Source organism: Oncorhynchus masou, chromosome 31 (genome assembly GCF_036934945.1).
Source record: "Oncorhynchus masou masou isolate Uvic2021 chromosome 31, UVic_Omas_1.1, whole genome shotgun sequence".
Classification (NCBI taxonomy): Eukaryota; Metazoa; Chordata; class Actinopteri; order Salmoniformes; family Salmonidae; genus Oncorhynchus; species Oncorhynchus masou.
The window spans coordinates 21,075,315-21,094,860 of NC_088242.1; the positions used below are offsets into that span (position 1 = coordinate 21,075,315).

General features: G+C 41.8%; 1 protein-coding gene across 1 annotated transcript in view; it reads right to left on the reverse strand.

The window, feature by feature from the left end:
• Window positions 1-2,401: 2,401 nt before the first annotated feature.
• Window positions 2,402-19,546, reverse strand: part of phactr2 (phosphatase and actin regulator 2) — a 49,099-nt gene continuing 31,954 nt past the window's right edge. Inside the window, exons 3-12 of the mRNA XM_064950322.1 lie at window positions 18,956-19,030; window positions 18,342-18,482; window positions 13,906-14,443; window positions 12,366-12,547; window positions 11,776-11,932; window positions 11,485-11,540; window positions 9,170-9,231; window positions 5,300-5,437; window positions 4,548-4,624; window positions 2,402-4,380 (exon numbers count right to left, since the gene is read on the reverse strand). Coding sequence (XP_064806394.1) covers window positions 4,365-4,380; window positions 4,548-4,624; window positions 5,300-5,437; window positions 9,170-9,231; window positions 11,485-11,540; window positions 11,776-11,932; window positions 12,366-12,547; window positions 13,906-14,443; window positions 18,342-18,482; window positions 18,956-19,030 — 1,442 coding nt within the window. The 3' untranslated portion in view covers window positions 2,402-4,364. The remainder of the gene's footprint in view (window positions 4,381-4,547; window positions 4,625-5,299; window positions 5,438-9,169; window positions 9,232-11,484; window positions 11,541-11,775; window positions 11,933-12,365; window positions 12,548-13,905; window positions 14,444-18,341; window positions 18,483-18,955; window positions 19,031-19,546) is intronic.

Sequence of the window (19,546 nt, forward strand, 5' to 3'; positions counted from 1 at the left end):
TCCAATTCAATCAGTGTAGATGAAGGGGAGGAGACAGGTTAAAGGATTTTTAACCCTTAAGAGAATTGAAACATGGATGTAACGCCTGGCTTCATCAACTTCAATTAGAGTGGGCCGCATTGCATTTTGCGACCCTTGGTCTGTGATATATAATTATGAGTTATAATAGTAGCTACACTGTGTTCCAGATATGATTAGAAGAGCGTTAAATGACCACTAAACAACGTCAAGGTCAATGCATAGTCTAGGTCTAAATTAAAACTTTCTATAGTTGTGAAATAATTCTTACAATACATCAAATTATCAAGCCAGGACACCATTTTTTAAAGTATTTCATTTCACTTGATCTCTACCTGAACAAATTGTGGACATTTCAGCAGCAGGGGAGTAAACAAGATGCGAGAAAAACACTGTAAATATCATTTAAATCTTCTATTACAGGCCTGGCGCCTCTGAAGATAGCAGCTACGCTGTTTTGATCAAAACAGATTTGATAGGAGACTTAGTAGAAAAGAGTTTAAATATTTCAAGGTGAGGGTGTACAACGTGGAAGTGGCACCTCGGACAATAAAGGCTATTAAGTGGTTTTGATCAAAAAATATTTGATGGGAGAGTTATTAGAAAGTTTCACTCTTTCAAGGTGAGGGTGTACAATATGAATGTTCTGTCCCTTACTGGCTAGACTGCTCCATTGATTACAGCATACTTACTCATCAGTATGACATCATCCCACACAAAGGGGCAACTTTCTATATATTTTTTTTAACCTTTAATAACTAGGCAACTTGATTCTTAAAGATGTCAATAACTAGTCTGCCTCTTCTTTTTCAAAGGACGAGATCCCCAAAATAAACTCATCACTAGCCCTGTTTATACTTAGTTCTTACATGTGTGCTTCATCCAGATATTGTGCTGATCATGTCAGTTTACACTTACAAGATCTGATCACAACAAGTCTTTTAAATTGTCTACACCTGTCTAAATATACGGGCACAATCATAATGTAGACAAGATTAGGGCAAAGGACACATGTTAGCACCAGGTATAAACAGGGCTAGGGACTGATCAATCTACCTTAGCCGCCCCATTATTTTCCTACCTTCAAGCCCTACCCCCTTCTTTTTGTTTCATGTTTCTTCCTGTTGTTAGTCTGGCATTGTTTAAGTTTCTACAATTGTAAAGAGCTATATAAGTCCCATGTATTATTATTACTACTATTGGCTCTTCCCATTGTAGGCATGCCGCAAAGGAGGGCACAATTTGGAAACAGCTAATAGAAGCAATGTTGGCAGATTTGAAATGGAGCGAGCTTGTTTTGCAAGGCCCGGTCCCTTGGCTGTTGCCCGGGTGGGCGGAGTTAGCACTTCAGATTAACAAATGTTAATAGCCATTTGAATCAGAGACAAATGGAAGTGTCATGGTGCTGTCTGTGAAATAAGTCTTGCTTTTTTGATCTGTCTGACAATTAGTCCTTATCTATCGTGTTTTAGTTAGTGACCCACCTTTGCTGCCCCCGACTCAACAGCAATTGATTGCAACAGCAAACTCTGCCTTTGGTTACATGGTTCGGTGTCCCCCGGCTGTGCAAAACAAGCTCACACACTCTGTTGTTGTTCATGGCTGTAAACATGAAGTCGCCTCGCTGTATACCGATGTCATGTCATATTGCTGAGCCTGTGAAACCAATGGCCAATATCACAAATATGTGCACAAATGTAAGTAGGAGGTTGGTGGCACCACAAGGTAATGATGGGAGCGGAATCAGTAATGGTATCAAGTACATCAAACACATGGTTTTTAGGTGTTTGATGCCATTCCATTCCCTCCGTTCCTGCCATTATTATGAGCCGTTCTCCCCCTCAGCAGCCTCCACTGACAAGCAATGTCGGTTTGACTGCAACTCCTACATTAACCTACAAACTGAAACCAATAAACCCCCATCCATGTGAGTTGTGTTGATGTAACCCAATGGAAAGTGATACAAATTGACATGCTACATCTGTCTTACTTCTAGTAAAATATCAAATGTCTTAAGCAACTTTTAAACCATCTGTGTGTTTGCATAAAATGTGAGTTTAGCAGGTGTCAAACAAACGGCTCAAAAGTAACCCATTCCACTCCAATAGACATTCACATAAAGTATCTTCCACACACATATTAGCTACATATATTTCCAGCACAGAGATACACTGCTTCAAAATATGACAAAGAATACTACTTGAGAGACGTGTGGTTTTTGGTCAAGTGTGCAGTTCTGCCTGTAAGTTTGACCCTTCTAAGAGACTGAACTTTTTACTTTTGGCACTTGATGCTGCCTAGATCCACAGAGGTGCTTTGGACTATCCCTTCTCAACGGGAATCAATGGCCAAGGACCAGATAGACAGACAATATGCCACTGAGAACGAGTGCACCCCCCCCTGCTCAGCTTTTAATTGACCCACTCAATGGCTTCACAGTTGACTGCACGGTGGGCTCAGGCCAGGCAGACACATTACTTTCCACTGCACAGATGATTTTCAACACAAACACACTTCGAAAACATTTGGATCCTGGCCACTTTAAAGCCATTGTGCACAATGATCACAGAAGCAGTACGAAAAAAGGGAATCTCATACAAACCAATACACAATGACGGTGAGACATTCAGTGTGTATTTTCATCAATATACATGACATCCTAATGGATGTCTAAGTCAACATGTGACACCAATTCAGTGGCCATGGGGTCACTTTCAGTCTATGTAGCTAATACTGAAGGGTTATGGCATCTTCCTCCTGAGCATACACTGTTGATGTTTCACAGAAATGGTATCTAGTTATGTGATCAACAACTGAAAAATAAAGACATTTAGAGGCATATGATGCACGTATAGACCTATATGCATGATAAATATGGGAGTGACAATAACTGCATATACATTACTATTATGTACATGACATAATTCAAAGATACAGTACTCACATATGAACAGCACATAGCGCCATCAATCGAGATTGGGGTGGGTTTAAAAATAAACTACGAAAATTGTCCTCTTCATCACATCAATGTAAAAATCTATCAGGTAATTGGCAGTAAAGTTGTGATCATGCATCAGATATACATTTTCTTACAGAAAATCCATAGAATGAGAAAGAAATGGACATGAATACTGTGGTTCTCCTCCAATATTCTACACATGCCCTTAGCAGTCTGAAATTAATATAAATTCTGATGGATTGGTGTACCTGATCACAGAAATGTCAAAGAAATGCTTTACAAAAGACATTTTGGACATTTTATGATTAGGAAAAAAGCTCCTGATGGATTTATCTCGGTCTGTAAAATGCTAACATTTACCACATCCTTTCAAACTACACAGACCATCCATTACGAACAGCTCAACCAATCAAAAGCAGACCAATTTTGTCTGAACTTGTTCTAAATTTGGAAACTCACTGGATGACTTGCAGATAAAGGGGTATTTGCAAAGAATCACCTACACCAATCAAAAGGGTCCACTCTTCTCTGTCCCCATAAAGATATGCTCAATAATGGTAACTTACAGTTCCAAAAAGCATGACACATATAGTAATGATACATAATGTTTAGTTTCTAGGCACAATTCATGTAGTCCCAGCCACTTTAAGATCAGCATGAACAATCACCCCTTAAAACAAGACCTAAAACACTTTTATTTCCACCATCAAAACCACATGGCAGTAAAAGTGACCATTCTTCCTTCAACACTCCTTTCCATGCACTTACATTACGTTATGAATATGTGTTTACTTTTTTTATTTGTTTATATTTTTCATTGCACTGTTGAGGAAGCTCGCAAGTAAGCATTTAATTGCACCGTTTAAGCTGAATTTATTTGATTACCGTTACCCTTGGCTGGACTTGCCTAACCTACAACATCGCCATAGTTGCAAAACCATTTCCCTTCCACAGGGACTTGGTCAAAGTTTGTTAGGGGGCGTTAGGGGAAGCCAACAGGTACAGTATGTGGGTAATTCAATCAGCGCTGTGTTACAAAGTGCAACAGTTTTGTTTCTTCATGGTGTGCAAAGACGGTGAATGGGCATGGGCTCGGCCCATTCACGTTCTCTTAATGGATATTGGTCTCTCTCTCTCTGTATCTTTCCACACAACACTAAAGCTCAGTCTGGTCTGTGTAACCAGGTGTGGCCCAATGTCAATGTCATTGATCTCTAAAGGCTGGAGACAAGTTTGCCCCAGGGGACATTGTCCATGTGTCCGTGCCTAGGGGCATCTAGGCTCCAGGCTTCGGTGAAGCCCACAGCGGGACACAGGGCAGCTGGAAGAAAGAGCCCTCAGGCAGGTCCGGCAGCTGACCAGGACCCCCATTGGAGAAATAGACACCTCAGGGTCGATGGAACCTGCCAAGGCACGGGGACAACAGATGCTGTTGATTCAGAACGGCAGTCTACCTATTATAGTACACTGCATTCTAGGACTAAATCAATCAGCAGTTTATTATCTTGTTTGACTCATAACATAATGTAGTATAATGGCTGGGGGTCAATAAGGTCAAAGTTGTCATTACCTGGTGAATTGCTTGCTCTCTTCATGAACTTCCATCTCTTTGCTTTTGAACTCATTCAGTTCTTTACGGATAGCAGCCTGATGGAATATAAACATTCAAGATCAAAGTCTTCATTTACAAAGAAGAACTACAAAAAAAACTTCAATACTTTCAGATAGGTAAACATGTTTCATATAACTGAAGATTAAAGATGCAATATGCAGAAATCGCTCCACCATTTCCTGGTTGCTAAAATTAGAATAATTTGCCTAAATTCAGCTTGTGACAAAATAAGAAATGCATAGTGTAGAGAATCATTGTACAATCTAAACCACTGTGAAATATATTTTCAATAACCCAAAATATTGTATTTTCAGCTGTTTGAAGCTAGTGTACAAAACTGAAAGTTAAAGGCGCAAAATCAAAACTTAAGAATGGGAAACATAGAAATAGTGCACATAGAACATCACTTTCAATGAGAATGACATATCTATAACTCACATTTCTATGTGAATTTGTTCAGGTTGCCCAAAAAGTTACATATTGCCGCTTTAAATGATACATCTTTATTATTGTTTGTGTGTAATGTATTTACTGTATGGTTCAGTTGCTGGCCAGTATGTGGTATGCATGAGGAATACAATTCTAACAAAACGTTTTTTAATTACACCTTTTTATCACCTGTCTTATTCCAAGTATTTAATCACATTATGAATGTCATGTATTTTAGGTTCTCTTGCAATAAAATCATACAGTAGGAGTCTGGGACCCACTTTGTCAGCTGGAGTGAGCCTGGTCCAGGGTTTGTCTGCACGGCGGTCATAGTCCTTAGCATCTGTGCACTCCACATACTCATTGAAGCGCAGAATCCGCCGAGCCACCAGCTCTGCTACTGTGGGCCTCACACTCAGCTACACACACACACACAAGTAACCAGTGATTGACAACTGTAAATTGGGACTTGTAGATAAAACATTTGGGGCCTGGGAGAAGATGGGTAGAGAGTTGTGGGAAAAGTTGAACTCCTTCAACGGTGCCATACGGGAGCACAGTGTTGGAACTAGACTCCGGTTCTCAATATAGCTGAGGTCAAGCCTCGTTGGCCTAACACTGGCCAATCCCCTCTTCCCTCCCTACCACCACTGGGGGCGAGCAATCTGGGGAATTTAAAGCCTGATGTAACACTTTGAGGCATGCTGCTCACACGGAGTTGGAATGCCCTACAGTATGCACTGTATGCATCGTATGTCATACGATTGCTGAATTTTACAATTTACACACATTTGTACAATTTTTTGTAAAAAAAAAAAAAAGTTAACTAACTGACAAGGAACAAATGAGTTAGAAATGTGTTTGGTAATTCAGAAATTAAGACATTGTTTGGTAATTCATTATATTGAGTTCAGTCCATATATTCAGTCTACATGAGTTTGACATGTGTTTGGTTCCAGTTATTTCAGTTCCAGCTGTGTCCACCAGATGGATCTGTGTACCAAATATACAGTGCATTCAGAAAGTACTCAGACTCATTGACTTTTTCCACATTTTGTTACATTACAGCCTTGTTCTACAATTGATTAAATCATTCCCCCAATCTACACACAACACCTTATAATGACAAAGTAAAAACTCGAAATTGAGCTCAGGTGCATCCTGTTTCCATTGATCATCAATGAGATGTGGTAAATTCAATTGATTGGACATAATTTGGAAAGGCACACACCTGTCAACAGTTGAAGTTGGAAGTTTACATACACTTAGGTTGGAATCATTAAAACTCGTTTTTCAACCACTCCACAAATTTCTTGTTAACAAACTATAGTTTTGGCAAGTCGGTTAGGACATTACTTTGTGTATGACAAGTAGTTTTTCCAACAATTGTTTATAGACAGATTATTTCACTGTATCTCAATTCCAGTGGGTCAGAAGTTAACATACACTAAGTTGACTGTGCCTTTAAAACAGCTTGGTAAATTCCAGAAAATGATGTCATGGCTTTAGAAGCTTCTGATAGGCTAATTGGCATCATTTGAGTGAATTGGAGGTGTACTTGTGGATGTATTTCAAGGCCTACCTTCAAACTCAGTGCCTCTTTGCTTGACATCATGGGGAAATCAAAAGAAATCAGCTAAGACCTCAGAAAACCTGTAGACCTCTACAAGTCGGGTTCATCTTTGGGAGCAATTTACAAACGCCTGAAGTTACCACGTTCACCTGTACAAACAACAGTACGCAAGTATATACACCATGGGACCACGCAGCCATCATACAGCTCAGGAAGGAGACGCGTTCTGTCTCCAAGAGATGAACGTACTTTGGTGTGAAATGTGCAAATCAATCCCAGAACAGCAGCAAGGGACCTTGTGAAGATGCTGGAGGAAACAGGTACAAAAGTATCTATATCCACAGTGAAAGAGTCCTATATCGACATAACCTGAAAGGCCGCTCAGCATGGAAGAAGCCACTGCTCCAAAACCGACATAAAAAAGCCAGACTACGGTTTGCAACTGCACATGGGGACAAAGATGGTACTTTTTGAAAAAATGTCCTCTGGTCTCATGAAACAAAAATATAACTATTTGGCCTTAATTACCATCGTTATGCTTGGAGGAAAAAGGGGGAGGCTTGCAAGCCGAAGAACACCATCTCAACTGTGAAGCACAGGGGTGGCAGCATCATGTTGTTGGGGTGCTTTGCTGCAGGAGGGACTGGTGCACTTCACAAAAGATGGCATCATGAGGACGGAAAATTATGTGGATATATTGAAGCAACATCTCAAGACATCAGTCAGGAAGTTAAAGCTTGGTAGCAAATGGGTCTTCCAAATGGACAATGACCCCAAGCATACTTCCAAAGGCAAAATGGCTTAAGGACAACAAAGTCAAGGTATTGGAGTGGCCATCACAAAGCCTATAGACAATTTTGAGCAGAACAGAAAAAGCATGTGCGAGCAAGAAGGCCTACAAACCTGACTCAGTTACACCAGCTCTGTCAGGAGGAATGGGACCAAATTCACCCAACTTATTGTGGGAAGCTTGTGGAAGGCTACCTGAAAAGTTTGACTCAAGTTAAAGGCAATGCTACCAAATACTAATTTAGTGTGTGTAAACTTCTGACCCACTGGGAATGTGATGAAATAAATAAAAGCTGACATAAATCATTCTCTCTACTATTATACATTCCTCAAATAAAGTGGCGATCCTAACTGACCTAAGACAGGGAATTTTTACTAGGATTAAATGTCAGGAATTGTGAAAAACGGAGTTCAAATGTATTTGGCTCAGGTGCATGTAAACTTCCGACTTCAACTGTGTATAAAAAGTCCCACAGTTGGCAGTTAATGTCAAAGCAAAAACCAAGCCAAGAGGTCGAAGGAATTGTCTGTAGAGCTCCGAGACAGGATTGTGTCGATGCACAGATCTGGGGAAGGGTACCAAAACAATTGGGTCCCCAAGAACACAATGGCGTCCATAATTCGTAAATGGAAGAAGTTTGCCACCACCAAGACTCTTTCTAGAGCTGGCCGCCCGGCCAAACTGAGCAATCGGAGGAGAAGAGCTTTGGTCAGGGAGTTGACCAAGAACCCAATGGTCACTCTGACATGGCTTCAGAGTTCCTCTGTGAAGATTAGAGAATCTTCCAGAAGGACAACCATCTCTGCAGCACTCTACCAATCAGGCCTTTATGGTAGTGTGGCCAGGCGGAAGCCACTCCTCAGTAAAAAGTGCATGAGTTTGCCAAAAGTCACCTAAAGACTCTCAGACCATGAGAAACAAGATTCTCTGGTTTGATGAAATCAAGATTGAACTCTTTGGCCTGAATGCCAAGTGTCATGCCTGGAGGAGACCTGGCACCATCCCTACGGTGAAGCATGGTGGTGGCAGCATCATGCTGTGGGGATGTTTTTCAGCGGCAGGGACTAGGAGACTAGTCAGGATAGATGGAAAGATTAACGGAGCAAAGTACAGAGACACCCTTGATGAAAACCTGCTCCAGAGCGCTCAGGACCTCAGACATGGGCCAAGGTTCACCTTCCAACAGGACAACGACCCTAAGCACACAGCCAAGACAACGCAGGAGTGGCTTCGGGACAAGTCTCTGAATGTCCTTGAGTGGCTCAGCCAGAGCCCGAACATCTCTGGAGAGACCTGAAAATAGCTGTGCAGTGCCACTCCCCATCCAACCTGACAGAGCTTGAGAGGATCTGCAGTGAAGAATGGGAGAAACTCCCCAAATACAGGTGTGCCAAGCTTGTAGCGTCATACCCATGAAGTCTCGAGGCTGTAATCGCTGCCAAAGGTGCTTCAAAAAAGTACTGAGTAAAGGGTCTGAATACTTTTGTAAATGTGACATTTCATTATTATTATTTTATTTATTTATGAATGTGCAAAAATGTCAAACATTGTTGTCTTTGTCATTATGGGTTATTGTTTGTAGATTGATGAGGAGCAAAAAAAACAATTTATTACATTTTAGAATAAGGCTGTAACGTAACAAAATGAGGGAAAAAAATCAAGGGGCTTGAATACTTTCCGAATGCACTGTATCAACACGAGTCATTACATGAATTTTATGTCTAATGAGATGCAGACATTTAGCAAGCCTAGTACTGGCGTGCTTAAATAAAGTATAAATGACAGTACCTTTCGGGAGAGTCTCCTTTTAATCTCTTGTATTGCTTCATGTTTATCAGCTTCATTCGTCTCTGCAGTGAAATTAAAAGAAGTTGTAAGTAGGCTAAGGTGGTACTTCACTGCCCAATATAGTGATTATTAATTAAGCAATGTGGTTAATGGAAAGTCTGGAAATGATACAGTGCTTATCTTTCCCATTGATTTTGGAACGTGCCATATGGCTGCATCTACAAAAACAGATGGCCTAGAACATGGACTTCTCAACAGTCTGCTTTTTAGGTCTGAAAACATCTGACAAACTTTGATTTGGTAGAGTCAACTCTTTAAACCAGAGCACAGTGTAGACCTGTGTTATATTCTTCAACAGGTAGTTGTTGAGTGTGTGACAGATGTGCATAGAGTCCCTGGGAGGCATGCAACCTTTGCCATCTGCTTTCAATAAGGCAACAGTCAGTTAACTGCCCTCTCCCTCTTAGCCTCATGCATTATGATTCCACCACAAAGATCTCATAAATAATGCAGTAAACACCCCAGCAAGATTACAACAACAAAATGGCCCCTTCTTTCACTGCTTCCTGTTTAATAGACAGGAAGTCTCCACGTGAGCATTGACTGTATTTCAGGAACATGTTTTAAGCCTGTTGATCAAATGGTAGCCCTTAGATTTTTCTGTAAAGTGTGTTCCGATGCATTTTAGATTAAGTTTGATTTGCTTAGAACAAAGTTAGCTTCTAGGAGATGAGCTTCTAGAGAATGACCAGGTAAACATAAATAACACATTCCTATTGACTTTTATCCTGACCTTCTCTGACCCAAAAATGTAAAACATTGTCTGGCACGATAAGAGCTCAAGATGTTATCCTCTTAAAAATGTTAATGTTCACTGGTCATGCTCAATCTGGTGTAATGTGTTTCACAAAATTGATTTACTAACCAATAAACTGGGCAAGTAGATGAGCCATCAGTCGATAACTGGCCTCCCCCCACATCAATGCACCATTAGACCTTGATGCACAGCTGTCCAAGCCAGGAGAACAACTTCACCTTTGTCTTGGATTCCAGCGGGGCTAATCTATTCACATACACTGTCTCCTTATGAAAACGTAACTGGTCTAGCATCAACCTTTGACTGAATGGGATAAAGTCATCAGCTGTTTAGGTCATGTGGAACTGAACTATCTACACTGAACAAAAATAAACGCAACATATAAAGTGTTGGTCTCTGCCAAGATAATCCAAGAATCTGATTAAACAGCATGATCATGACACCGGTGCACCTTGTGCTGGGGACATGAAAAGGCCACTCTAAAATATGAATCTTTGTCACACTACACAATGCCACAGACAAGTTTTGAAGGAGTGTGCAATTTGCATGCTGACTGCAGGAATGTCCACCAGAGCTGTTGCCAGATAATTGAATGTTAATTTCTCTACCATAAACTGCCTCCAACGTTGTTTTAGAGAATCGCAGACCACGTATGGCGTCTTGTAGGCGAGTGGTTTGCTAATGTCAACGTTTTGAAAAAAGGGCCCATGGTGGCGGTGGGGTTATGGTATGGGTAGGCATACAGACAACAAACACAATTACATTTTAAAATCAATGGAAATTTGAATGCACAGAGATACCGTGACGAGATCCATGGAGGTCCATTATCATGCCATTCATCCGCCACCATCACCTCATGTTTCAGCATTATAATCCACGGCCCCATGTCACAAGGATCTGTACACAATTACTAGAAGCTGAAAATGTCCCAGTTCTTCCATGGCCTGCATATTCACCAGACATGTCACCCATTGAGCATGTTTGGGATGCTCTGGATTGACGTGTACAACAGCGTATTCCAGTTCCTGCCAATATCCAGAAACTTCGCACAGCCATTGAAGAGGAGTGGGACAACATTCCACAGCCCACAATCAACAGCCTGATCAACTATGCAAAGGAGATCTGTCGCGCTGCATGAGGCAAATTATGCTCACACCAGATACTGACTAGTTTTCTGATCCACGCCCCCATCTGTTTTTTTAAAGGTATCGGTGACCAACCGATGTATACCTGTATTCCAAGTCATGTGAAATCCATAGATTAGGGCTTAATTTTTTTAAATTTAAATTGACTGATTTTCTTATATGAACTGTAACTCTAGTAACAATTTCAAAGATTTGACTGTTGCGTTTATATTTTTGTTCAGTATATAATCTGAAAAACACACATGACCAAAGCCAGAAGACAAACAGACCTTGTGTGGGGGAAATGTCTTGTACAGTACTAAGGGATTGTCTGACTGGGGCCAATGTGGTGCTGTCTGTCTGTCGTCACTCACGTTTCAGAATGTTCCTCTGCTCCAGTTCCTCAGTGCTGGGCCTCTGACTAAGTCGTCTGTGAGGGACAGAGGGAGAATGAAACGAGACAATACCTCAGTGATTTGGGAACAGGGGTGAGTTCCCCAAAAGCTTTGTAGCACTAAGATCATCTTAAGTCCCTTGGATGAAAGGGGATTTTAGTGCTACCAAGTTTTCGGAAATCTCACACCAGAACAGTTATTTCAGATTAAATACACACAATGCATGTGTAGGCGTGTGTGTGTGTGAGACTCTATGGGTGTACTCTGTACCTCACTAGCTTGGAGTGAATCTGTTGCCGGAGTTCCTGCCTCTCAGTCTCAGAGGTTCGAGGCAGGATGTTCTTCTCCTCCAGCTCTCTCTTGCTGGGCCGGTTGCCCAGTTTGATGGCCAGGGTGTCCCTGCGGCGGATCTTACTGGCTAGGGAGCCTAAATAAACAATAATGAACATGAAAATCTAGCTAGCCCCTTCCCCCAGCGAATGCCATGCAGGCTGCCCCCAGAGAGTCTTAAAATGGGCTGAGTCAGAGGACAAGAGTATGGCTTTATAGGAATGTGTGCTGTGCAGTAAATATAAAATAGAAGTCAAAAAGTACATATAAAACCACCAATAAAGAGTGTGGAAACACAATTAATGAGATTGTTATCAAAGTTCTTCTCATTGTTTCTAGTCCTTCTTTCTAGTCCTTGTTTCTAGTCCTTTTTTTTGTTCTTGTTTCAAGTCCTTGTTTCTAGTGCACGAGTGGCTACGGACTAATTTGTTGCAAAGGCTGGACAGACAGACATTTAACACATGCTGACTGACTAAAAAGGCTAGAATTCAATGAGCTTTAAGCTTCTATATCTGCGACGGATTCCTTACTTGTGGTATACTCGTCTTCCTCATCCTCGTCTTCGTCTCGGTAGAGGATGGGCCCATCTGAGTCGGAGTCGCTGACTGTGGACTGGTAGTCAGACTCCGTAGTGCTGTCTGGGATGACTGTAACCTCTGGGCTCTCCAGGTTAACACTGTGGAGCTTCTTCTCTCCAATCCCATTGGTAGGCCTGGAGTCACATCACCAAAACCCTGATAAACTATTCTTACCCGATTGATTTGTCTTCTGATTTATTTATCATGTCCATTGTTTTCCTTGTTGCATAATGGAAAATGTCGATATACAAACTCTAATGAAGGGTATATAGACCAAAAACATTGGTGAAAACGGGCCTTTTCTTTCCCAACAGTCTTTTCCTCATGAATCTGGTATCATGCAAGTAATGTGAACTATCATCTTTCCAAATGGTTTAAGGCCTATAACACAGACAGAGCTCTGTGACTTACTGTCCCAATTCAAGTTAAACCAGTTCAGCTCAGGGCTATGAAGGCCATTTATGACATCTATGCTGACTCAGACGTGTGTGTGTGTGTGAGAGAGAGACAACCATTTGCCACACCACCAAATGTTTAAATAGAGGGCTAAATAGGTTACTCCCTATTACAAAGCAGCCATTATGAATTATGACAATACTGAATCCAGGTAGCGGTAAATGGTAAACTAGGCTGCTAATGCTGCTAAAATATTAACAGCATTTTCTGGGCTTTGAACTCAAGCTGTGGTGCCGTTCATCATCAGAACAGTACTTCAGCAATGAGGAGCCATCTAAGAATACAGCACATAGTAAAATGTGAAGGTTGAAAACTAAGCACAACAGCTTTTAGAATGCATACTATGAGGTGGTAGTGGCTATAAGGTCGAGTATTGTACATTTATAGACTTTGACCTTTGTGATGACCTTACTGTTAAACACATGACCAAGTGCAATTCCAGTGGGAAATAATCCAGTAAAGCAAAACCTATCATAATTATGTTTCCACACAGGATAGCTTTTCACACTGCTGTGCCATTTTCTGCAGTACTGTGTGACTCCCAACACTAACCATCTCAAGCTGCAAAACACTGAGAATGACGAACAACATTGCCACATCATGTAATATACTTGAAACTTTTCATATTGATTTACACTACACATGCAGCAAGAATTACACCAGGTATTCAATGGAGTTTTCTAAAGCATACTGTACTATTTTGGGAATCATGATTGCGGTAAAGAGCTTTCCCTCCAATGCCACCAGATTTCATTCTAAAGTTTCATGACAGCAATTATGATGTAAGACAACATTTTATTTTCTTCAGTTTAATTCCAACCTGGGTCAAATATATAACTCAATTATTTTCAAATACTTATTTAATTGAATTGGTCTGGTCTGGTTCAATGGAACAGCTCCAAAAGTGCAGAATTCAAGCTACATCAAGTGTACCTCACATATCTTAAATACTTGAAAGTGTGTTTGACCCAGGTCTTCCCATAGGGTTTTTCTGCACTAGAAGCCTATAGATCAGTGTTGCAGTATCGATACATACCACTGACGTTTCTCTAACTCATGGTCTGCGTCCCCCCACTGTTGCCCAGGGTCAACACCTCCATCTTCCCCGGTCCCCAGGGCTTCCTCCATGCAGCTCTCGCTATGAGACTCGGTGAAGAAAGTGTCCTCAGTGGTGTTGTTGACCAGAGGGGCCTTCTCCCCTGGGTCCTGAGGACTGGCTCCTGAGGCATTGTCTTTACCCATTCCAGTCAGAGAAGAGTCATTCTGACCAGTAGCCCTGCCTTCTGGGCCAGAAGAGGGCTCCTCCTTGCACCACTGGTTCCTATGCCCAGTGCCCGGGACCCGTCTCTCCCCAGAAAGGCTGACTGTCTCTGGGGAAGCCTTGGGAGCTCCAGAGAAGCTGGAAGGGTCAGTTACTAGTTGGAGGATGCGCTTGTTTGTCTTCTCTGTCCCAGTTGGGTTGGCAGGCCTGTCCTTGGAGGTCTTTGTGGTACGCGGTGTGGACGATGAGGAGGATGAGGACTGGGCCGTGCTCTTGGATGTGCCTCCAGTTTTCTTAGGATGAGAGGATTTGGCTGAGAGGAAAGGAAACTTCATTAGATTTATATTAAACACAACGGCAAAAACTGTCTGATGTCCTGTAGCATTTTATGCGCTTTTGTTAGTGCCTTCATGTCAAATGACCTGCCCAGGCACTACAGATGAACATGAGCCTTTTGTCTAAGTCTGACACATTAACAGTTAATGATGCATTGTCCCTGACAAAAAACATATATTACTTCTATAGAATGTTGGGGGTCATGTGACGGAATAAGAAGAGTAAAATAATAATAATAATTTGGTTGGTGCTTATATTTGTCCTATTTCACACATGTACAAGTGTGTATTATAAGCCTTCCTTTTTTGCATATCCCAACTCTCCCTGAGACACCTTCATAGAGTGGGGTCATGGCCAGGGTCTAAGTCAAATATTATTTGTGGCTGTGAAAGAGGTCGTAATGTGGATAAGCCATTTGGCAGATATACAAAAGCTATTCAAAACCAAATAAACTACTGACACTCAACAAGAGAACAATGTGCACTCAAAATTATTATAGGAAGAGGATAACAATGGATATTAAACAGAAACAGAAAGAGCCCAAAATCTGGCATTTCTTCTAAGAAACTCATAAAATATCAAGTTAGACATGCCCATTACAATCAACACAATTGTCCCTGGGTAGTGCAGTTTACTCCAGTGGGGTCAAACAAGTCACATGCACGGACGCTGGCGCACACACAGACATGAGACATGGCCACATTGCCCTGGGAAACCAAACGATCCATGAACCAGATAGTCATGCACCAAAGACAAAAAAAGCAAGGGTTTTCAGAAACCCTTGGAGGCTGGCAGGCAGGCAGGGGAACAAAGATGGGACACACAGTACACAGCATATCTTATTGTAGTGCTATGCTGTCTGAAAATGGAGAAGTCTCTGCACGGAACTCTGTACACACTCTCCTCACTTCCTGTTTCACAACAATAACAATTAAACGTTCAACTACTGCAAATCCCTAGCCTTCTAGCATGGACACTACCATTCAATCCTAAAGGGGAACAAGGAGGGATGCACTGATGGGCAGTGGGAGGCCTTCCACATGCAAAGACGGGTACATTCTCCATGCCAACAGGGCTCTCTCCCAACCAACCAGTGCCACTGATACTCACCGTTCCCAATGTAATTGTTTCGAGGGTTTTGTTTGGCCGGCAGAGCGGAAGCTTGCTTGCCTGTGCTTTTGGGCAGCTTTTTAACACCAGCGGTCCCATCCCTGCGCCCTGCTGTAGCCCCACCAGCTGATTTGGGAGGAGCGGTGGTGGGATGTTTTTTAGCCTCCCGCGTTCTGGCCTGGTTTCCTTTTGGAGTAGCTTTGATTTCATTCCTTACTAAGAGAGGTAGAGGAGGGGGGAGCAGAGCAACCTCTCCTGTAATTTACCAAACCCAGAGGGAGGGAGTCAGGGAGAGACAAACACAAGGGTGGGACCATGTAGAAAAATGTGTCTAGCTAATACTCGTAAAAGTCAAGAACCTAAAGTGGCTCCATCATGTGCATATCTAAGGTAGGAAGCGAAGTCTAACAGACATAACCTGACCTCCAACCTAATGTGCATTATGATGTTGGGAGAATACATTTTTTTTGGATACATTTACATATCGGGATATTATTTTAGATGATATATCGTATTGTTTTGACAATATAGCACTAGTTGGCTGCACCAGCACCAAAACTCCAGTATCTTGTCCTCCATCTTCTTTTTAGCACACTTTTTTCATCACTTTTATTTCCATGACTGATCAAAACTCGTTGCGCCCTGTATGATACAATGTATGTATGTATGTATGTATGTATGTATGTATGTATGTATGTATGTATGTATGTATGTATGTATGTATGTATGTATTTTTATTTATTTTATTTCACCTTTATTTAACCAGGTAGGATAGTTGAGAACAAGTTCTTATTTACAACTGCGACCTGGCCAAGATAAAGCCAAGCAGTGCGACACAAACAACAACACAGTTACACATGGAATAAACACAATATACAGTCAATAATACAGTAGAAAAAAAAGTCTACATACAGTGTGTGCAAATGAGGTAGGATACCAGAGGTAAGGCAATAAATAGGCCATAGTGGCGAAATAATTACTATATAGCAACTAAACACTGGAGTGATAAATGTGCAGAAGATGAGTGTACAAGTAGAGATACTGGGGTGCACAGGAGCAAAAATAAATGAAATAGATAACAGTACGGGGATGAGGTAGTTTGATAGGCTATTTACAGATGGGCTATGTCCAGGTGCAGTGATCTGTGAGCTGCTCTGACAGCTGGTGCTTAAAGCTAGTGAGGGAGATATGAGTCTCCAGCTTCAGTGATTTTTGCAGTTCGTTCCAGTCATTGGCAGAAGAGAACTGGAAGGAAAGGCGGCCAAAGGAGGAATTGGCTTTGGGGGTGACCAGTGAAATATACCTGCTGGAGCATGTGCTACGGGTGGGTGCTGCTATGGTAACCAGTGAGCTGAGATAAGGCAGGGCTTTACCTAGCAAAGACTTATAGATGACCTGGAGCCAGTGGGTTTGGAAACTAATATGAAGCGAGGGCCAGCCAACGAGAGCATACAGTTCACAGTGGTGGGTGGTATATGGGGCTTTGGTGACTGCATCTACACTTAACCAGCATGGCTACCACAGCATTCTGCAGCAATACACCATCCCATCTGGTTTGAGCTTTTTGGGACTATCATTTGTTTTTCAACAGGACAATGACCCAACACACTTACAGGCTGTGTAAGGGCTATTTGACCAAGAAGGAGAGTGATGATGCTGCATCAGATGACCTGGCCTCCACAATCACCCGACCTCAACCCAATTGAGATGGTTTGGGATGAGTTGAACCGCAGAGTGAAGGAAAAACAACCAACAAGTGCTCATATGTGGTAATTCCTTCAAGACTGTTGGGAAAGAATTCCAGCTTAAGCTGGTTAAGAGAATGCCAAGAGTGTGCAAATCTGTCATCAAGGCAAAGGGTGGCTACTTTGAAGAATCTCAAATATAAAATATATTTTGATTTGTTTAAACCTTTTTTGGTTATTACAGTCTTCCTGAACCGCACTGACCAGCAGAACCACTTTGAATGTGTTGTTGGAGAGAGCTCTAGCAGGTCATCCCAGTTTGTCTTTGGTCAGCAGTATTAAGTGGGCAGCAGTATTATTTTTTATTTAACCTTTATTTAACTAGGCAAGTCAGTTAAGAACAAATTCTTATTTACAATGATGGCCTAGGAACAGTGGGTTAACTACCTTGTTCAGAATGACACATTTTTACCAGCTCTAGCAACCTTTTGGTTACAGCACCAACACTCTAACCACTAGGCTACCTGCCGCCCCAGCAGTAGATTGGCTTACTATTGATCTGAAGAGGCTAGAGCTCTGGCTCCAGAGGCCCATATTGTTATGGTCAGTAGAGTACTGAGGGCCTTTGATCATTGCAGAAGTGACAGCCTCCTTTTGTCTGCAGCGCTTAAGAATAGGGGATTTCTGCTCTTTCGTTTCCCTATCTGACTGTCAAGGAGATTTAACATAGGTGTATCTGGATACATTCTGCTGGAGTGTGCCGCATTATGCCTATCAGTCAGGGGCTACTGCTAAAAGATCAACAGCAATGAAGACGTGTTAATAGATATGGGATGGAAAAATTGAATTGAGGAACCCCCACAACATTTAAAAAGCTTCAGATGGCAATACTCATGCAGGTCTAAAAGGGTGATATTGACCATTAGTGGATGGGTTATTGCTCTGTTCAGACTCCTGCTTGGAGGTCAAAGCCAAAATAGACATTATTCAATTGGAGCTCACCGAATGGATTTAGACCATGCCATTTCATTTAGCTTTGGCCTGCTTGCAGACAAACACGTTAAAAGCATTCCAGTATACCTGCTTTGTCCTCAGCATTCTCCGACCCCTTTGTCTTCTCCTCCAAAGGTGTTTGCGGAGACTCCATGTCAACTTTGACCTCATCTGACCCCACACTAGGCGTTGCATGGCCATTTAGATTGTCAGATTTCACTGGGTCCTCTGGTGCAAATGAAACATTTAAGAGTTAGCAAGGGGTGAGAATGGGGTACATTTTAGCTGACATTTAACTGACAGATATTTTACTACACCCATTAATTATACAGTACACACAAGGAATGTAAGAAGAAAGGAGGCTTCCGTCTCGAGACATTTACCATTAGATTAGCTCCCCTAAGAACAAAATTACATTTGTCTTCCTTGACGCAGATTTGAGGTAATGTTACATTGGTGTTAAACAATGCGTGGGAGGGGACTACAGTACAGTGTACCAGGAGGACACAAACAACTTAGATGGAACTGCAGTTTGGGTTTCTTCCTCATCGTAGCAACAGCTAACATCAGGTGGTATTCCACTTCCTGATGACGTAGAGGAAAACGGGGGTTTGGGGCAGGACTTCTACTCAATACTATAATAAACAAATGGAACACTTAGCACACTGTTAGATTTCATACATTTTCCCGCCATAACTCACCTTGATCGGGAATGAGAACGCCTCTTCTTATCAGCTCCTCTCGACTTTGCCTTGTGGAGATTTTCCTCTCCAGAACTATGGAGAGGAGCATGGCAGAGTTGTTAATCATTGACCAGATGCAGTCATTAATTATATGCCTTTTGCAATGACAGGGGAGGATATTACCCACTGCACCCCCCCACCCCCACCCCAAATTAGGGATTAAATACAAGTACAGGAACAATTACACAGAGGAATCAATTACAACAGGCCATGTGAAAGATGAACAGCAGTCGGGAAAGTAAGCCCATTAAATATGTAAATTATGATCCCTCGAAGGCTTTATGGAACTCCGATTCTCTATCATGTTTTATTTATTTATTTCACCTTTAAACACGCAGTCAATAATACAATATAAAAAGTCTATACACAGTGTGTGCAAATGAGGTAGGATAAGGGAGGTAAAGCAATAAATAGGCCATGGTGGCAATATAATTACAATATAGCAATTAAACACTAGAGTGATAGATGTGCAGAAGGTGTGTGTGCAAGTAGAGATACTGGGGTGCAAAGGAGCAAAATAAATAACAGTATGGGGGATGAGGTAGTTGG